The sequence below is a fragment of the Phodopus roborovskii genome, unplaced genomic scaffold (genome assembly GCF_943737965.1).
Source record: "Phodopus roborovskii unplaced genomic scaffold, PHOROB, whole genome shotgun sequence".
Lineage (NCBI taxonomy): Eukaryota > Metazoa > Chordata > Mammalia > Rodentia > Cricetidae > Phodopus > Phodopus roborovskii.
In genome coordinates, this window is record NW_026126646.1 from 6,277,860 (window position 1) to 6,293,127 (window position 15,268).

Consider the following 15,268-nt stretch of genomic DNA (forward strand, 5'->3'; position numbering starts at 1 on the left):
CTTGCCTTGCCTACTTTCCTTGCCCTCACCTCTCCTTATCACTGCCAGGGCTAGGACAGCAGATACTCAGCTTGAGCATGTCTGACCACTAGAGGGCATAACTGAGCAGCTAGGCGGCTTCGGGATGGGATGTTGACAGGCTCCCTGGAAACTGGAGATTGGCCTCACCTGCCTCTGTGTCTGCCGGGTTGGGCCACTGTCTAAAAGGGCCCAGAGCACCCCGGGCTGACCAGCCGCTGCACCCACCACCCCTGGTCCTAACCTAATAAGGAATTTGAGTCATCCGAGCCTTTCCATCCCCAGACCCGGATGGTTCAGCTTGTAAGTGTTGAACATGTGTGGCAGGGAAGGCATGTCAGGGACCAGGAAAAGAAAGGCCAAGAATAGTTCCTGGGGTCAGAGGCCAGGGTCAGTCGGGGAGCCTTACCTCAGAGCAGACTGTGGGTTGTCTGGTGGTGCTCCCTACCCAGCTCTAGACCCGGCAAGCACCTCTTGGCCATAGCCCTCAGCCTGCATCACCCAGGCATGAGCAGGTTGGTGAGAGTGTAGTGCAGGGTTGGAGCTCTGAGACACTCTGGTCATTGGCTTTCCTGATTGATGGAGCTAGGTGTCCCAGAGTCTGCTCAGGCCCCTGATCCGATAAGCACTGAGCTGCTTCCTCAACATGGATACCAAGGGTCTCTGAGGCTAACCTGATAGGCAGGGTCCCATCCCACTGGACAAAGGAGATAAGAAGTGAGCCCCAGCAGAAGAACCCATGACCAGCTAGGGTTCCAAAAATGTCTCCTTAGTGGCGAGGTCCAAGTTTCTACCCAGCAGGGTCTGCACGAGTTCTCACTGGCAGGAGCTGGGAGGTTGCTCTGAGGCCAGGCTTGACACTTGACATGACACCTTGAACACTAACTACAATTCCCCTCCTGCAGGTACTCATGAAGACCGAGTTTGGCCCAGTGGGGACTGAGAGCGTGATGTCAGCTCAGGAGCTCGTGGCCTGCCTCTGCCAGGAGGGGGACAATCACTTGGCCCTGAGGGAGCTGCCCTTAGCCACAGCCTTCTACCTGGCTGCCTTCAGTTGTCATGGCCCTTCAGCCATACGGCACGTGAGGGCTGTCCTGGCTGAGGCCCCAGGGGCACCTGTGGTGGCCACACTGGAGGCCTGGTGTCGTGGGGACAGTCAGATCCCCGATATCCACTGGGATGGCATGGCGGTGGTCTCCCTGACCGGGCCACTGGCCTCTGCCTTCCTTGGGGCCATTTACCCAGACCACCCTGCCACGGTTCTGTACCTCTTAGCTGGCCTGCTAGCCCATGGGCACTACTCCGATGTGGCACAGCGCTGCAGTGCCCTGCTGGATGCACACTCGCAACAGACCCTGGAGCTGCAGCTGACCCGTGCCCTGGCCTGGGTCCTGTCCGTGGACCAGGCCAGCGAGGGCATAACTGCCTATCTTCAGGCCTTTGCATCCAGTGCAGACCGGACAGTGGCCTTCATCCACACCCACCAGCAGCCCTACCTCCCCACGCTGCTCGGCTCCCTCCAGAACCACCTCTCAGGACACCTGAAGGCCACAGGGAGCCCCACCCCACAGGAGACCAACTGCCTGGAGCTCCTGGAGGCCCTGGACCCTAGGGGCAGCTGGGTGGATGCCATGTCACCTAAAGCTCTGCTCCGTAGAGGTAGATTTGAAGATTGCTTGGCAGCGTGCAGCCGGGACCTGCAACCTGACTCAACGGGGAACAGACCCCAAGGTAAGGGAGTGACTCACAAGTCACATTCCCAAGAGCCATGGCAACTGTCACTCCAGCCACAGCTAAAACCAGCCTATGGCGGGACCGGAGCTGGGGCTGGGATGAGGAGGGCTGGGGCTGGGGACAGAGAACCCAAAAAGGAGCAAACAAGATTCTTGCCTTAGGAAATGCAAGGCACAAATCTGGCTGTTACTCCGGGAGGGCTTCTCAGGCTGAGACTGAAACAGTCTATGCGTCATATGCCGTGTGCCAAACCCCTAGGGAAGAAAGAATGTGAAATGCCTTTGCCACCAAACAGTCAGGGAGGCTGGAAGAGGAGGAGGTGGTAACAGACAGGAGGTTTTTTCAAACTGATGCTTCTTCTGCTATTGTATATGGCCTGTGATTCGGGAGCCAGAGGCAGGCCAGACTTGCTGGGACCTGGAAGGCTGGGAGGAGGTTGGGAGACTGGGAAGTCCCGAGGTGTCAGGAGGAAGCTGAAGGAGAAGATGCTAGGAAGGCGGAAGGCTGGAGGGAGGACACTAGGAAGGTGGGTGACTGAGAGGAAGCTGAACTGACCAGTCAGGGCACCTGTCCCACGGGTAACAACTACCTATTTTGGATAAAATATCAAAAGCAAGTATTTGAAGGTGTCGGATGGTGACTGCCTGGAGGCAGGAAGCTGGGGCCACGGGAGGCGAAGGTGCAGCTTGAAGGTTTATCCTCTAGTATCTCTGCAATTGTATCCACTCAGGAGGAATTCTGGACAGAAAGTCCTGAGGAGGGGACAGGAGGGATGGGGTCCAAAATCTGAATGTTAAACCCAGCTGTTGAATTGAACACACATAAGGTCATCTATGTGAAGAAAGCGTCAAGTGGGAGCTTCAGGAACTAAGAAGAGAATGTGGCTCTGAAGACAAGAGACAGAATTTAAAGTTTGAGTCCAGGCAACTTAAGTAGTTACTAAAACAAAACTCAGCCCTCACCTGAGGTGCATAACTAAATGGAGAGTTTTACAAAACATTGCTCAAATGTCTGGGGTACAATCTAAAAAATACTAGTTGGGGTATAACTCAGTCCTGATGTGCTTACCTGACATGTACACAAACCTGAGTTTGCTACCCAGTACCACCCGAAAAAGATGGGAATTAATTGAGGAGTGAAATAATAATGAAAAGATCAAGCTGGGTGGTGGTGGCACATGCCTTTAATCCTAGCATTTGGGAGGCAGAGGCAGGCAGATCTCTATGAGTTCAAGGCCAGCCTGATCTACAAAGTGAGTTCCAGGACAGCCTGGGCTATTACATGGAGAAACCCTGTCTGGAAAAATTAAAACAAAACAAACAAAAAACAGCACCATAGAGATGGGAGAAGAGTCAGCAAAATTTAAAATAAAATGGAGATTATCTGACATGAAGAACATAAGGAAGATAAATAGAGCCTTGGTGGCCTGTGGGACAGTTAAGAAATCTAAAGTGTGTGTGGTTGTATTCTTGGAAGGAGATACGGATGTGATGTCAGCAGCTACAGGGAGCCCCCTGCTGCTTCCAGGGACGACCTGTCTTCTGCTCACAACCTTTTATTTACACCTCTGGCTTCTGTCACCAGGACTGGACAGAGGACCCTGTTGGTGATGGGTTTCTTGGTCATCTGTGCAAACTGGTTGTTTGTCGTTTTATTGGGTTCCCATCCTAAAATGCGAAAGGAACCGAAGCCATGAGATTCAGGCAGTGACTGAGATCCACCTACTCTCCAGTAAGAGCTTCCGTTGCTGAGCCTTTCTTTCCTAGGCCCTCTGCTATCTCTGTTTCCTGCAGAGAAGCATTGGGTCCCAAGAAGGCAGGATGCAAAGATTCCAGGACTGGCGACCCTACAAAGTCAGGATCAGAACCCCAGTTTTACAGAGTGGGCCCGGCGAGGCTACATCCCTAAAAAGGAAACTAAAACCCATTGCTAGAAGTAAGGGCAGAAAGAAATGTAAACAAATTTTGATCGGAACTGAGCGGTGATGCCTACCCAGAGCCACTCTGGGCAAACAGTGCTGGGTGGCACCGGGAGCTGCCCGCTATGGTGCTGGTACAGATGCTGAAGCATCACTCATGGGTGCCACGGGATGGAGGTCGTCTTTGTGATTCTAGAGCCCTTGGTTACCAGCAGACTTGGGGGAGAGGCCCTGATCTGACAGAAAGAGCTTTAGGAAAGCAGAGCAACACCTGTTTCTCTCCCCAGGTGAGCACCTGGTGGCCCTGCTGGTCACCCGCGCAGCCGCGGCCTCCTTCCTGGATGGCCGAGCCGGGGACATGCTCCTGGACCTACACGAGGCCTTCCGTGAGAGTCCTGCCAGAGCACGAAGGCACTTTCAGGCCCTGCTGAGCGCCAAGGACCGCGAACGCGTGCAAGCTGAGGCGCAGGAGGCCGCGTTCGTGGGATTCTCCAGCTTCCTGAAGGCTGTGCGAAGCCGCCCGGAGCTGAGAGAGGACGCAGACCGCGAGCTGTTGATTCCTGTGACCCACGCGCTCCACGTCCTGCTCCGCGTGGCTCCCGCCCGAAGGCGACGCGCGCTAGGGATCCGCCTGGCCGAGTGCCTGCTGCTGGCCGGGGACGTGGCTGGGGCTCGCGCGCAGTGTGAGCGCCTCCTGCGGCCCAGGCGTCTTGGGGAGAGCATAGAGGACCGAACTGGAGACTTGGCGCCGCTGCTAGCGCTGCGCGGCTTCTGCGCTCTGCACGCGAGCGATGCGCGGCGTGCCCGCAAGGACTTCCAGGCGGTGGTGGAGCGCGGGGCACCGCATGCGGAAGGCTGCGTGCGCGCACTGTGCGGCCGAGGGCTGCTGCGGGTGCTGGAAGGCAGCGCCTTCCTGGGCGCGCTGGACTATGTCACCGCCTGCCGGCTGAGGCCGGAGGAGGCGCTGCTAGTCGCCAAAGCCTACGTGCCCTGGAACCAGCGAGGGCTGCTGCTGACCGTGCTGCGGGAAGAGGGCCGCAGGATGCTGTTACGCTCACCCGGCTGTGTGAGGAAAGATGCTCAGGGAGCCAGCCCCACTGCACAGGCGCAGGAGGGGTGAGAGCCTGTCCCACACTGGAAGTGGGGGAAACTAGAGAGGGATGTCTGATAGAAAACTGTGCTAGGATAGTCTGGGTGGTTTCCCTAAGCAAGGATGGGTAAGAAACTGGAGCCAGGGAGGAGATGTCAGGATCCTGGGTCTCAGATAGTGGTACTTTGTGGGTTCTTCCTCTTACTGTAAAGAATACCCTGGGCGTGGAGGCTCATTCTGCAACCCAAGCCCTTGGGAGAATGATACAGGAGGGTCGCCATGAGGACCACCTGAGCTGTTGAGTTCCAGGCCATCCTGGGCTACAAAGTGAGACCTTGTCTCAAAAAAAAATCACAAAAAGCAAACAAACAAAAAACAAAAACCAAAAAGGTCAGGGAGCTGCAGAGATAGCTTAACAGTTGACAAGTGCTAGTAAGATCCTGAGTTCAGGTCCCAGCAACATGCATGAGGTAACTCACAACAGCCTGTTACTCCAGCTTCAGGAGATCCGGCGCCTCTGGCCTCCAAAAGGACCTGCACTCGTTTTCATACACATACACACTCGCACGTGCACGCATGCACGCGCGCGTGTTTCATTTTATTTTGTGATTTTTTTTTTTTTTTGCCTGTATGTATGTGTACCGCATGTATGCAGTGCCAGCAAAAGAGCATCAGATCTTGGAGCTGGAATTACAGTTGTGGTTATCATGTGTGTGCTGGTAATTGAATCCTAGTCCTCTAGGGAAACAGCCAGTGCTCTTAACCATTGAGCCATCACTCCAGCCCCAAATATTCCCTTTTTAAAGGGAAAGGATGAAACCCTTGAACACTAGTCCCCTGCGATGTGTCATTATAATTATTTCTTATTGTGCACACGAAATGCCTCAAAATATGGAGTTTTTGCTGAAGATGCAGCTTGGATCCCTCCTCTTAAATTCTGTTGATGTTGAGTTTTAAGTTTCCCTTTGTTTCTAAACATATTTGTGACACCGTCTCCACAACACCTTGTCTCAAAAGGGGGACAAGGTGTAGCTCTGGCTCGGTAGGCAGCTCCAAGGAAGGGCCTTTGACTTCAGGTACTACCCACCCCACCCTTCCAGACTCATGTGACTCCCTGTGGCCTGATGGGTGTAACTCCAGCTGCCTAGCCTTCATCCACCACTGTCAGTCCACACCCCACACCTACCCATGAGCTTCCCCTGCCCTGCCATGGCTGCTGTGCTTCTTTATGGTGAACCCAGCAAAGCCAAAACTTCAATTCTTGTATTTATAAGAAAGGAAACTGAGGCAGTGGCCCTACCTCTGCAGCTCATTAGGAAAGATGCTACCTAGGCTACAATCATAGATGGGGACCAGGTTCACCTGAGGCCTGACCTCTTGAGCAATGTAGGAGATGTATGGAAAAACCTGCCCCACACTGACCCACCTGCTCTGTAGGGATGCCTATGGTGTGTACCAGCTGGCCATGCTGCTGATGGAGCTGGATGCACAGGATGAGACTTCCTGCCTCCTGGTGGCCGACGCCCTGTACCTCTTGGGCCGCCTGGATGATGCTCACAAATCCCTACTGATTGCCTTGTCCAGGAGGCCCCAGGCAGCCCCTGTGCTGGTGCGGCTGGCCCTGCTTCAGCTGAGGAGGGGCTTCTGCCATGATGCCAACCAGGTGAGAGGCCCAGCAGACTTACGCAGGTAGGAATGGACACAGGTCTGCCGAGTGGGGGGAGAGGGGAGACTGTGCATCCCATGGCCCTAAATGTACTTCCTACAGTGTGGGCTTTGGGATAGGAAAACCTCATTAAACCCCACTCCACCACCTGCGGCCAGCCCTCACTCGATTCACTGACTCTCATTGGCTGAGGCAGTGCCCGGGACCTGGGAGGTGCCTGCATACGGTAGGTGCTTCCTATTTGCTTTGGCTGTGGCATAATGGAAAGTGACCAAGGACCAATGGATAATAGGCTGAGCCCCTACTCAAGCCTCTCTTCCTGGAATAGAGATGTGGCTTTAATGAGGCCCTTGATCCCTGCTTGCCGGCCTCTGACAACCCCCGCTCCCACATGGTGGAGTTCAAGACCGCACCCGGGTGTTGTGAGCTTTGTATTTGCACCAATGTCCACAGTTCATGTTTCTGGGTGGATTTCTGGCCTCAGAGTCTGGGTTGAGGGACAAACCCACTTCTTCCTCTGGTCTGGCTGGAACCCTGATCCCCTGGGCAGAAACCTGGAACTAACCAATCCTTCTCTGTCAGGGACAGGAGTCAGCACCAGGCCCATGGGGAGCAGGGTTGTGTCTCCCAAGATGGAGGGAGGAGCTTGTCTCTGCCTGAGACATTCACCCTGGCTAGAGCCAGGTCAGATTCTTGGCTTTTGTTTTGGTTTGGTTTTTTCGTTTGTTTTTGTTTTTTGAGACAGGCTTTCTCTGTATAGCTCTGTAGACCAGGCTGGCTTGAACTCACAGAGATCCTCCTGCCTCTGCCTCCTGAGCACAGGGACTAAAGGCATGCGCCACCACCACCCAGCCCCAGATTCTTGGCTTCTGGTCCACACCTTATGAGAGCTCCCCAGAGTCCCCGTAACTTGCTGTTCTGAGCTGTCCCCTGCTCAAACTTGTTGAGGCCTTCTTTGGGTTAGCATGTTGGAGTGGGGTCTCCACCCACATGACAAAGGAGGACACCAAGACTCAGGGAAAGGAGAGCCCCACCCCACCCTGCCATTCTGATTCTTCCTCACTCCCCATGTACCCGTCCTCTTTGGAGGAGGCACAGTAAATGGAGGACAAACATACCTTCAAGGGCTTAAGTGGCTGGGGCTGCAATTCATAGAAAGCTTCCAGGGCTCAAAACAGACAGCTTTCCCGCACCCCAGACTTACGGAGACAGAGCCAGGGCCTCCTAAGGGCAGCAGGTGCTGGGAAGGGTGTGGGCAGAAAGAAGAGGACCAACAGGGAGGACAGTGGCGACTGCACTCTTGTTCCCACAGCTGGTGAAGAAGGTGGTTCAGTCTGGGGACATTGCCTGTCTCCAGCACACCCTTGACATCTTCCACCACGAGGACCTGAAGCTGCTGCAAGGCCACTGCCACACACGGGCATTAAGCATACTGCGGGCACGGCCAGGTGGGCCAGTCGGTGAGGCCCACACCAGGGAAGCCATCGCCTACCTCTCTTTGGCCATCTTTGCCACAGGTGGGAACCCCAGCAGCCCCAGGGGTCCCAATCCTGCGCCAGATGCATGGGGGACATGGAATCTGAGGACAAGCTTGTTCTGCACAGCCCTACGCCCCAGAGCCTCCACAGTGCGGCCAAGTTGGGACCATTTACCAAGCTCACCTAAGTGTTGGACCCTGGCTGTCCAGTGAACATGCCAAGGCTTGAGAAGGGCCTGGGCTAGCTGGGACCCTGCCCTGCTCGTGGACTGCCCTCCCCTGTGTGTTCCCCTGAGCCCTTCACAGCACTGACAGGTTTTGTGTGACCACTCCTGGCCTCCACACCCAGCTAAGCCATCTCATCTGGGTTGCAGCAGGCCTGCCCTGAGGGGGCGCTGGGATGCAGTGCTCAGGTTGCCATGGTGCAAGCATCAGTCCCTGGAGCTTGTCAGCACAGGGCTGAGAGCAGTGTAGACCTTCATTCGGATTGTGCTGGCTTCTCGGCAGCTTGTACTGGCGCCTCCCCATCGCTTGCTCCTGGAAGAGTGTGCAGAGAGCCCATGGGAGTTGGGAGAGAGTGATTGGTGTACTGAGTCCAGCAGGTTACCAGTGGCAGGAAATTGTCCGAGCCCAAAGTGGATTAAGCATGTGGTTCCCAGTGTGGGACAATAGACAGATACGCATAGGAGTGTGTTGGACGCATTCTGTTGGGGGAAGGGCTCCACCTCCCAGAATTCACTGGGAATTGCTACCCACCTTTGAGCCTTCCAGCCTACCTACCACATGCCTCCCTTCTCTACACTGGCATAAGGAACTTATTCTACTACTCAAGCCCTGCCTATCCCCAAAACAGTGGCATAGACCATCCTAGAACACCTCAACCATCCACTAATCCTCCCAGGCACCATCCCCCCTGGCTGGGCTTCTGCACTGTGGCCAGTAGCCACTGCAGCCTGTCTTGGTACCCAGTAGAATGTTAGCCCCCCAGGGTGGACCTTGTGTCCCTGTGCCCACCCAGGATGGACACTAGATGGGACCCTGAACAAGAGCCCTAGCCAAAGCTGTGTCTTGACCGCATTTACTTCCTTCAGGGAGTCAGGCCAGTGAGTCCCTCCTCACCCGAGCCCGCTGTTATGGACTCCTGGGTCAGAAGAAGACGGCCATGTTTGACTTCAACTCCATGCTTCGGGAGGAACCAAGGAATGTGCAAGCTCTGTGTGGACGAGCCTTCGTGCATCTGGCCCTGGACCAGACTCAGGTGCCAGCCCATGCTCTCCACCCGGGGCTGGGCAAACAGGAGTGAGGGTGACCAGGGTGCTACCCTTCCTCCTCTGCTAAAGGAGAGTGAGCAAGGTCTGGCCTTCCAGCCGTCAGGGTGCACATCATAACTGGGTATTCTTCTGCCCACAAGCACTTACAGAGAACAAGAGCCACGTTCCCACAGGTCCACCTTTGGCTAATCCTGCCTTCCATGCTCTCCTGCCTCAGTCTGCATGGATAGGTGTGCAAGTCCTTGGGGGCAACTAGTGGGTGGTAAATAAATCTATGCAGGTGGTAGGTAGGCCAGGATAGTCAAAGTAGGGAAGGTGGAAGCTGGGTGGGACAGACCCTCCGAGGCTCCCACCCTTCCAGTCTCTTCTCAAGTTCTCTCCTCCCTTTGCAGGAAGCTGTAGATGACATGGTCTCTGCCCTGAAGCTTGACCCAGGCACTGTGATTTCTGAGATCCGCTCCCTGATGCCAGAAGTCCAGTCACCCCTCACACGTGGCCTCTGTACCCGCTGCCAGGTCCTCCTGAAACAGTGGCTGGACTCTGGAGGCCCCATCGGGGAGGAGGACACCCAGAGCCTCCTTGCTGTGGGGGAGGCACTGATTGGAATCAATGCTGCACAGCCCAGTTGGCGCCTGCTTCTCACAGACATCCTCACAGTGCTGGGTATGTGTGCAAGAGCAGAGGACATGGGCCTCTGTCCCACATTCCTGACCCTCTTGTTATTTTCAGTGGAGAAAGAGTCCCTGGACTATGGCTTCTAAGTTTCCAGATCCTGCTATTTCCAATCCCTGTAGGGCCTGTGGGATGACAACTCTCTGGCTTTTTGTTTGTTTGTCTTGTTTTGTTTTTTAAGACAGAGTTTCTCTGTGTTGCCTTGGCGGTCATGGAACTGGCTCTGTAGACCAAGCTGGCCTCAAACTTAGAAATCCACCTTCCTCTGCCTCCCTATTACTGGAATTAAAGGCATATGCCGCCACCACCTGGCTTTGCCCTCCGGTTTTTCAAATCACACCCCTGTGCTGACAGAGGCAGACCCAAAGGCTTGTGCACCCACATGTGCCATGTGGGTTTCCTGGTCACCCTTGTTTGAAAGGAAGCTCTCTGTAATCTGCATTTACCTTCCAATGACTTCAGGGGGCTGCCCCACAGCTCTGCTTCTACTGAGGCTGAGCCTGCACCCATTAACTGGACCCAAACCAAGACAGAGTAAGAAACACCAAAGTAGCTCCCTAGAGCTAGATGTCCTCCTTCCTGGGCCTCTCTCTCTCTCTCTCTCTCTCTCTCTCTCTCTCTCTCTCAATCTCTCTCTCTCTCTCTCTCTCACACACACACACACACACACACACACACTGACCATCCTCCCCTGCTCCCTACAGGCAAGTACCAGGAGGCTGGCATCCACTTGCAAGAAGCCCTACAGCTCACCCCATCATCAGAGGCTGCCCAAGCCCGGCGAGGCTTGCTCCAGCTTAAAAAGGGAGATGTGTCCAGTGCTATCCATGACTTGCAATGCCTGGCAGAGACAGACACTCAGGACCTCAGCTTTCTGCTTCATCTCCTTGAGTCCCCAGAGCGGCAGAGTCTTACCCAGGTATGCAGCACCCCACAACCCCCATGCCGACCTTGTCCCAGGACCACAAGTCTCAGAACTCCACATCCACCCCAGGCAGCTCTTCCCTTCTTGCTTGCTATCTGGCTTCCTTAGGTTTGGAGTGGGGAGGAATAAAAAACCCCAGATCTGGCCAGGGAAGATTTCTGGGAACACCCCCCCTTACTCTGATACAAGCCCCACCCCAGGACCCAGCTCAGGCTGTGAATACCAAGAGGAAAAGTGTACAAGTTCAGGCTTTATGCCTTGGAGTCAGAGGGACATAGCGTCAAGAGCAAAACAAGTGTCTCTCCTGCCTCCGTTTCTCCATTACTCTAAATTCTGCCAGTTGAGTGACATGGAAAAGGGCATATCAGAGTGGCTGAAACAGCAGGAATGGCTGAACAGTGTTGAAGGCTTCTTAAGCAAGGGACGTGCTGCCAGAAGAAAGGGGACAAGGACTGTGATGGGCTGGCTGGGCTTAAACTGAGAGGAGCAGCCAGGCTGGAGTCCAGAGAGTCTATAGAATAGTATTCTATAGTATAGAGTTCTAAGGGACTAAAGCCTCAGGGCAGGGAGGGCCTGGGATCTGGCCTGTGAGCTAAGAGAAAGAGGTCAGTGTAAACCTTGCAGCTCAGATAGAATGGGATCCTGGCAGTCGTGAACCGAGGAGTACTGTGAAGTCACCATAAGCATAGCAGCTTACAGCCCTGCTCCAGGGAAAGGTTTCCCCAATGTAACAACTCTGCTGCTGCAGAGGAGGGTTTCCCCAGTGAAATTGTTACAGTTCTGCTCAGTTCTCCCTGGAGTGTAACGATTTTGACCCCTAGGGGAAGTTTTCCCCAGTGAAAGTGTTAAAATTCTGCTCTGCTCCTCTGAAAGATGTTACTTCTGCGTTCTGCCCATTCCTGCAAAAGAAGGTCTCACCCAAACCTCATTCAATAGATTTATTGGGAGGGACGAATCCAGGGGGGCAGCTGCCTCTGCCTGGGTGGAAAGGGGCAGCAGTGAACTGCACAGACACGGGGCTTATATAAGGCTTGGGGGGGGGGGGCAGAGATTTTCCAGGTAGAGATTTTCAGGGTGGGAATTGGTGGGATTTCAATCCCTGAGCTTGGATCAACTCAGAGATTGGCCGGATTTCATGCTCAGGGATTGGTTGGTTTTTGTACTGAGTTGGTCAGGGTCAGAGTGTGTTTCTTGACTCTGGTTTCAGGGCCAAAGTGTGCCTCTTTCACGGCCTTTGGCTATGGTTTCAGGGCCAGGGTGTGTTTTCCTAGCTGGCCCTTTTACCCTACAGTCAGGGCACCCAGGAAGGTAGGCTCAAGTCCCCAAGCTTACACAGGGTCGGGGCCTGGGGAGTCCTAGGTCTGGGTGGGGCCAGAGATGTCTCTGAGGTCCTGAGTGCCAGATAGGAGTCCCAGAACTGGAGGGGGCTGGGGAATGGGATTCTGAAGCTCTAATAAGGTCAGAAAGGGAATCACGATCCCCAAGCTAAAGGAAGATTAAGGATTCCTGATTTCCAGGAACGGGGGGGGGGGGGAGGGCTGCTACGGGGTTCCTGGAGCTGGAGCAGGGAATGGGAACTTGAGATGGAGGTCTGGGGAGGTCCCGGAGCTTGAAAAGGGAGAATTGGGAAAACACGGGGGAGACTCCAAGGCCTAGAGGTCTTAGCCCCAGAGTCTGGGTTAGGCAATCAGCATTCGGTTGCCCAGCAACAGGCACCAACCCGGAAGTAGCCTCTCCTAGCTTCCTGCCCCCGTACTGGTCCCGCCGGTCAAAAGCAGGCCTGCTATACTGCGCCTGCGCCTACTCAGTCAGCTCCGCTCCGCAAGCAGGGCGGAGCATGGATTCTGCAGAACTTGGATGTTCTTTTCTTCAGTGGTGTTTGAGTCCCTTCAAGCTGTGCCCGGCAGCCACAAGGAGTAGGCAGCTCAGCAGGGATGGCTAGAAGCTCTATCATATCACACAGAAGAGAATAATAATAGCAGACGCCCTCATGTGAGCCTCAGAGCCTAGAGCCCTTCAATCTAATGCAGAGAGATAGCACTGCACTCCATGCGGGAAAGCCGGTTCCCTATCCCTATAGACCCGGGGACCCTTCGGCCCTTCTACCAGAAACATCTGGTCTAACCAACTGGCATGCGGTGTTTGCCCCCTGTAGCGGTAACTGCAGAGGCCTGGGACCAAGGGGAGGCAGACATACTAAGCCAGCTGCAGCCCTCAGTCACAAGGAGTCATCTATCTAGGGGCCTGGAGGCATCCTTACCCATGACCAGGCTCCCAGGAATGGGTGGGTCTTCTGCACAGGGAGGGGATCGGACACCAGCAGAGGCTGACTGCAGAGAGGCTAATTGTGCTCCTTCTCTGTGTCCCCTGTGCAGGCCGCTGTCAAGGAAGCAAGCAACCTCTTGGATTTAGGACAGCAGGGGCGGGCCCTGGGCTACTGTTCCTTGGCCATCCTGGCTGGAGGCAACAGTCCTTATCTCTTGCGTCTCCGAACCGCCTGCCTGACCCAGCTGCAGGAGTATGACCGGGCACTCGGGGACCTGGACCGTGTGCTGCAGGAGGGTGCAGAGGACAGTGACCTGCCAAGGCGGACAGAGGATTTCTGCTCCCGGGGTCGCCTGCTTCTGAGCCTGGGCGATAAGGATGGAGCTGCAGGGGCCTTCACCCGGGCCTTGGCCCTGTCACCAGCCCAAGCTCAAAGCAGCCTGTCAAAGCAGCCAGGCCGGGCCCCCACAGCCAGTGTGTTCCTGGCCCATGGGCAGCGCTGTCTAGAGGAGCAGCACTATGAAGAGGCCTGGACGGCAGCCCAGAATGGCCTCCTGATGGAGCCCAGCCACAGTGGGCTGAAGAGGCTGAAGGCGAGGACTCGAAAGGAGGTGTCCTCTGGCTGCAGACTACACTGACCAGCAGCCTAACTTCTCATCCAGGGTCACTTGACTCCCCAGATCCAAGAGCTGCCCTCTCCACTGGCCACCCTTCCCTGTCCTTTGCTATAGGGCTAAAGAAGACACTTCTGGAAGGCTTACGCAGAACAGCTATCCTGGGCGGCTCACGGCCCACTGAAGAGGCAACCTCAACTCTGCCCACACCTGGCCTTGGAGCAACCACAGGGCAAGACCAGGGCTGGTACCTCAGGGTCTTGGGGGAGACGTGCCGCCCCAGAGAACCCTCCCTGGGAAGAAAGCTGCTTGCTTAGACTGGGCCTGGGCTGCCTTCTGCATCAGCCTTCCCCAAGGTCCGTATTCTTGGACGCCCGTGTGGAACTGGCTTTGCAAAGTCACTCACCAGGGAACTACATGCACAGCCCAGGCAGCCCCTTCCCTCCACAGGTCCAGGTCCCGGGATCCTCAAAAGCGGGGAGAGACCACAGGCTTCCACTTGGTCTGGCCCTGTCCAAACTGTCAGCGTGTGATTTGGTGCGTCTGAGCTTCAACAGCAATTTCCTTTCGGGGCAAACTCCCCATCCAGTCTTGCTCCCTGGCATGGGGCTCCAGCCATCACTGCCGCCATCATCAAAGCGGTCACAGCGGCCAGGCTGCAGTGTTTCATTCATTCATTACAATGGACAGGGCTGCTTGGCACGAAGTGGCACACACACCCCTTCCCGGGTTCTCCCGTGAGGGTGAGGGCGGCGTGTCTGGATTTTGAGCACTTCCCCTTGCCCTCACTGCCCCTCCCTCCTAGCCCCAGAGAAACCCACTGCCTCACCTCCTAGACAGACTCAGATACACAGTTCCCATCCCCAAGCAGCAATGAAGCGATTGGATGGATGGGCTTAGCAGCCGCCTTCCTGTGATCCTGCCCCCTGCCTTGTCATCCCTCTGTGGTGAGAGCCCTCCTCCATGCTACTATGTGTAGAGACCAGGCAAGCTGTGCCCCAGGGGGTCAGGGCATTCCACAGAGGCCCAGGAAGAGGAGGGAGCCTAGAGAGGCTCCCTGAGGCACAGCCTGGTTCCTGCCTTCCTTTCCCACTGCAGTCTCTAAGACAGCCTATGCGCCTCTCATGTGACCCCTGCACCCACCACACACCTCTCCACCTTGTATTCCTTGGCACCGTGGACACTTGCCAACACCCAGCAGGACCAGAGTCAAGGCCACTGAATCCTGCTGGCTGACGGTGGCTCAGCGGGAAGGTGGAGTGGCAGGTAGTTGTCACCTGGGGGTGCCCTCCTCACCCTGTGCCTTTTTTTCTTGCTCTCCTTCAACCTGAGGTATCTAATCACATTCATCCACTCCAGGACATCCCAGTCCTTGTCATTCTGAGCACGAAGGAACTGAAATCTGGCAAAGCCCTCTCCATTTCCAGCCACAAGGGGGCATCGCCCAGCACCTCATGGCTCATTCCACAGGGTCTCATTCCACACACACACACACACACACACACACACACACACACACTTCATTGCTTATCTGGCACCTTGCTGTGGTCTGAATGTATCCCAAGAATTCATGAGTTCAGATCCCACTTCCATTGGTGTGGAGCCTTTCATGTGGGGA

The 15,268-nt window shown here is 55.3% G+C and overlaps 1 protein-coding gene across 1 annotated transcript; it reads left to right on the forward strand.

Annotated features, from left to right (window-relative positions):
• Positions 1-929: 929 nt before the first annotated feature.
• On the forward strand, positions 930-13,797 carry Ttc34 (tetratricopeptide repeat domain 34). The gene is made up of 8 exons (XM_051173963.1): positions 930-1,749; positions 3,958-4,786; positions 6,198-6,423; positions 7,739-7,943; positions 8,995-9,161; positions 9,567-9,837; positions 10,551-10,765; positions 13,147-13,797. The coding sequence occupies exons 1-8, from the start codon at positions 930-932 to the stop codon at positions 13,672-13,674; spliced, it is 3,261 nt and encodes a 1,086-aa protein (XP_051029920.1). The 3' UTR covers positions 13,675-13,797.
• Positions 13,798-15,268: the final 1,471 nt, after the last annotated feature.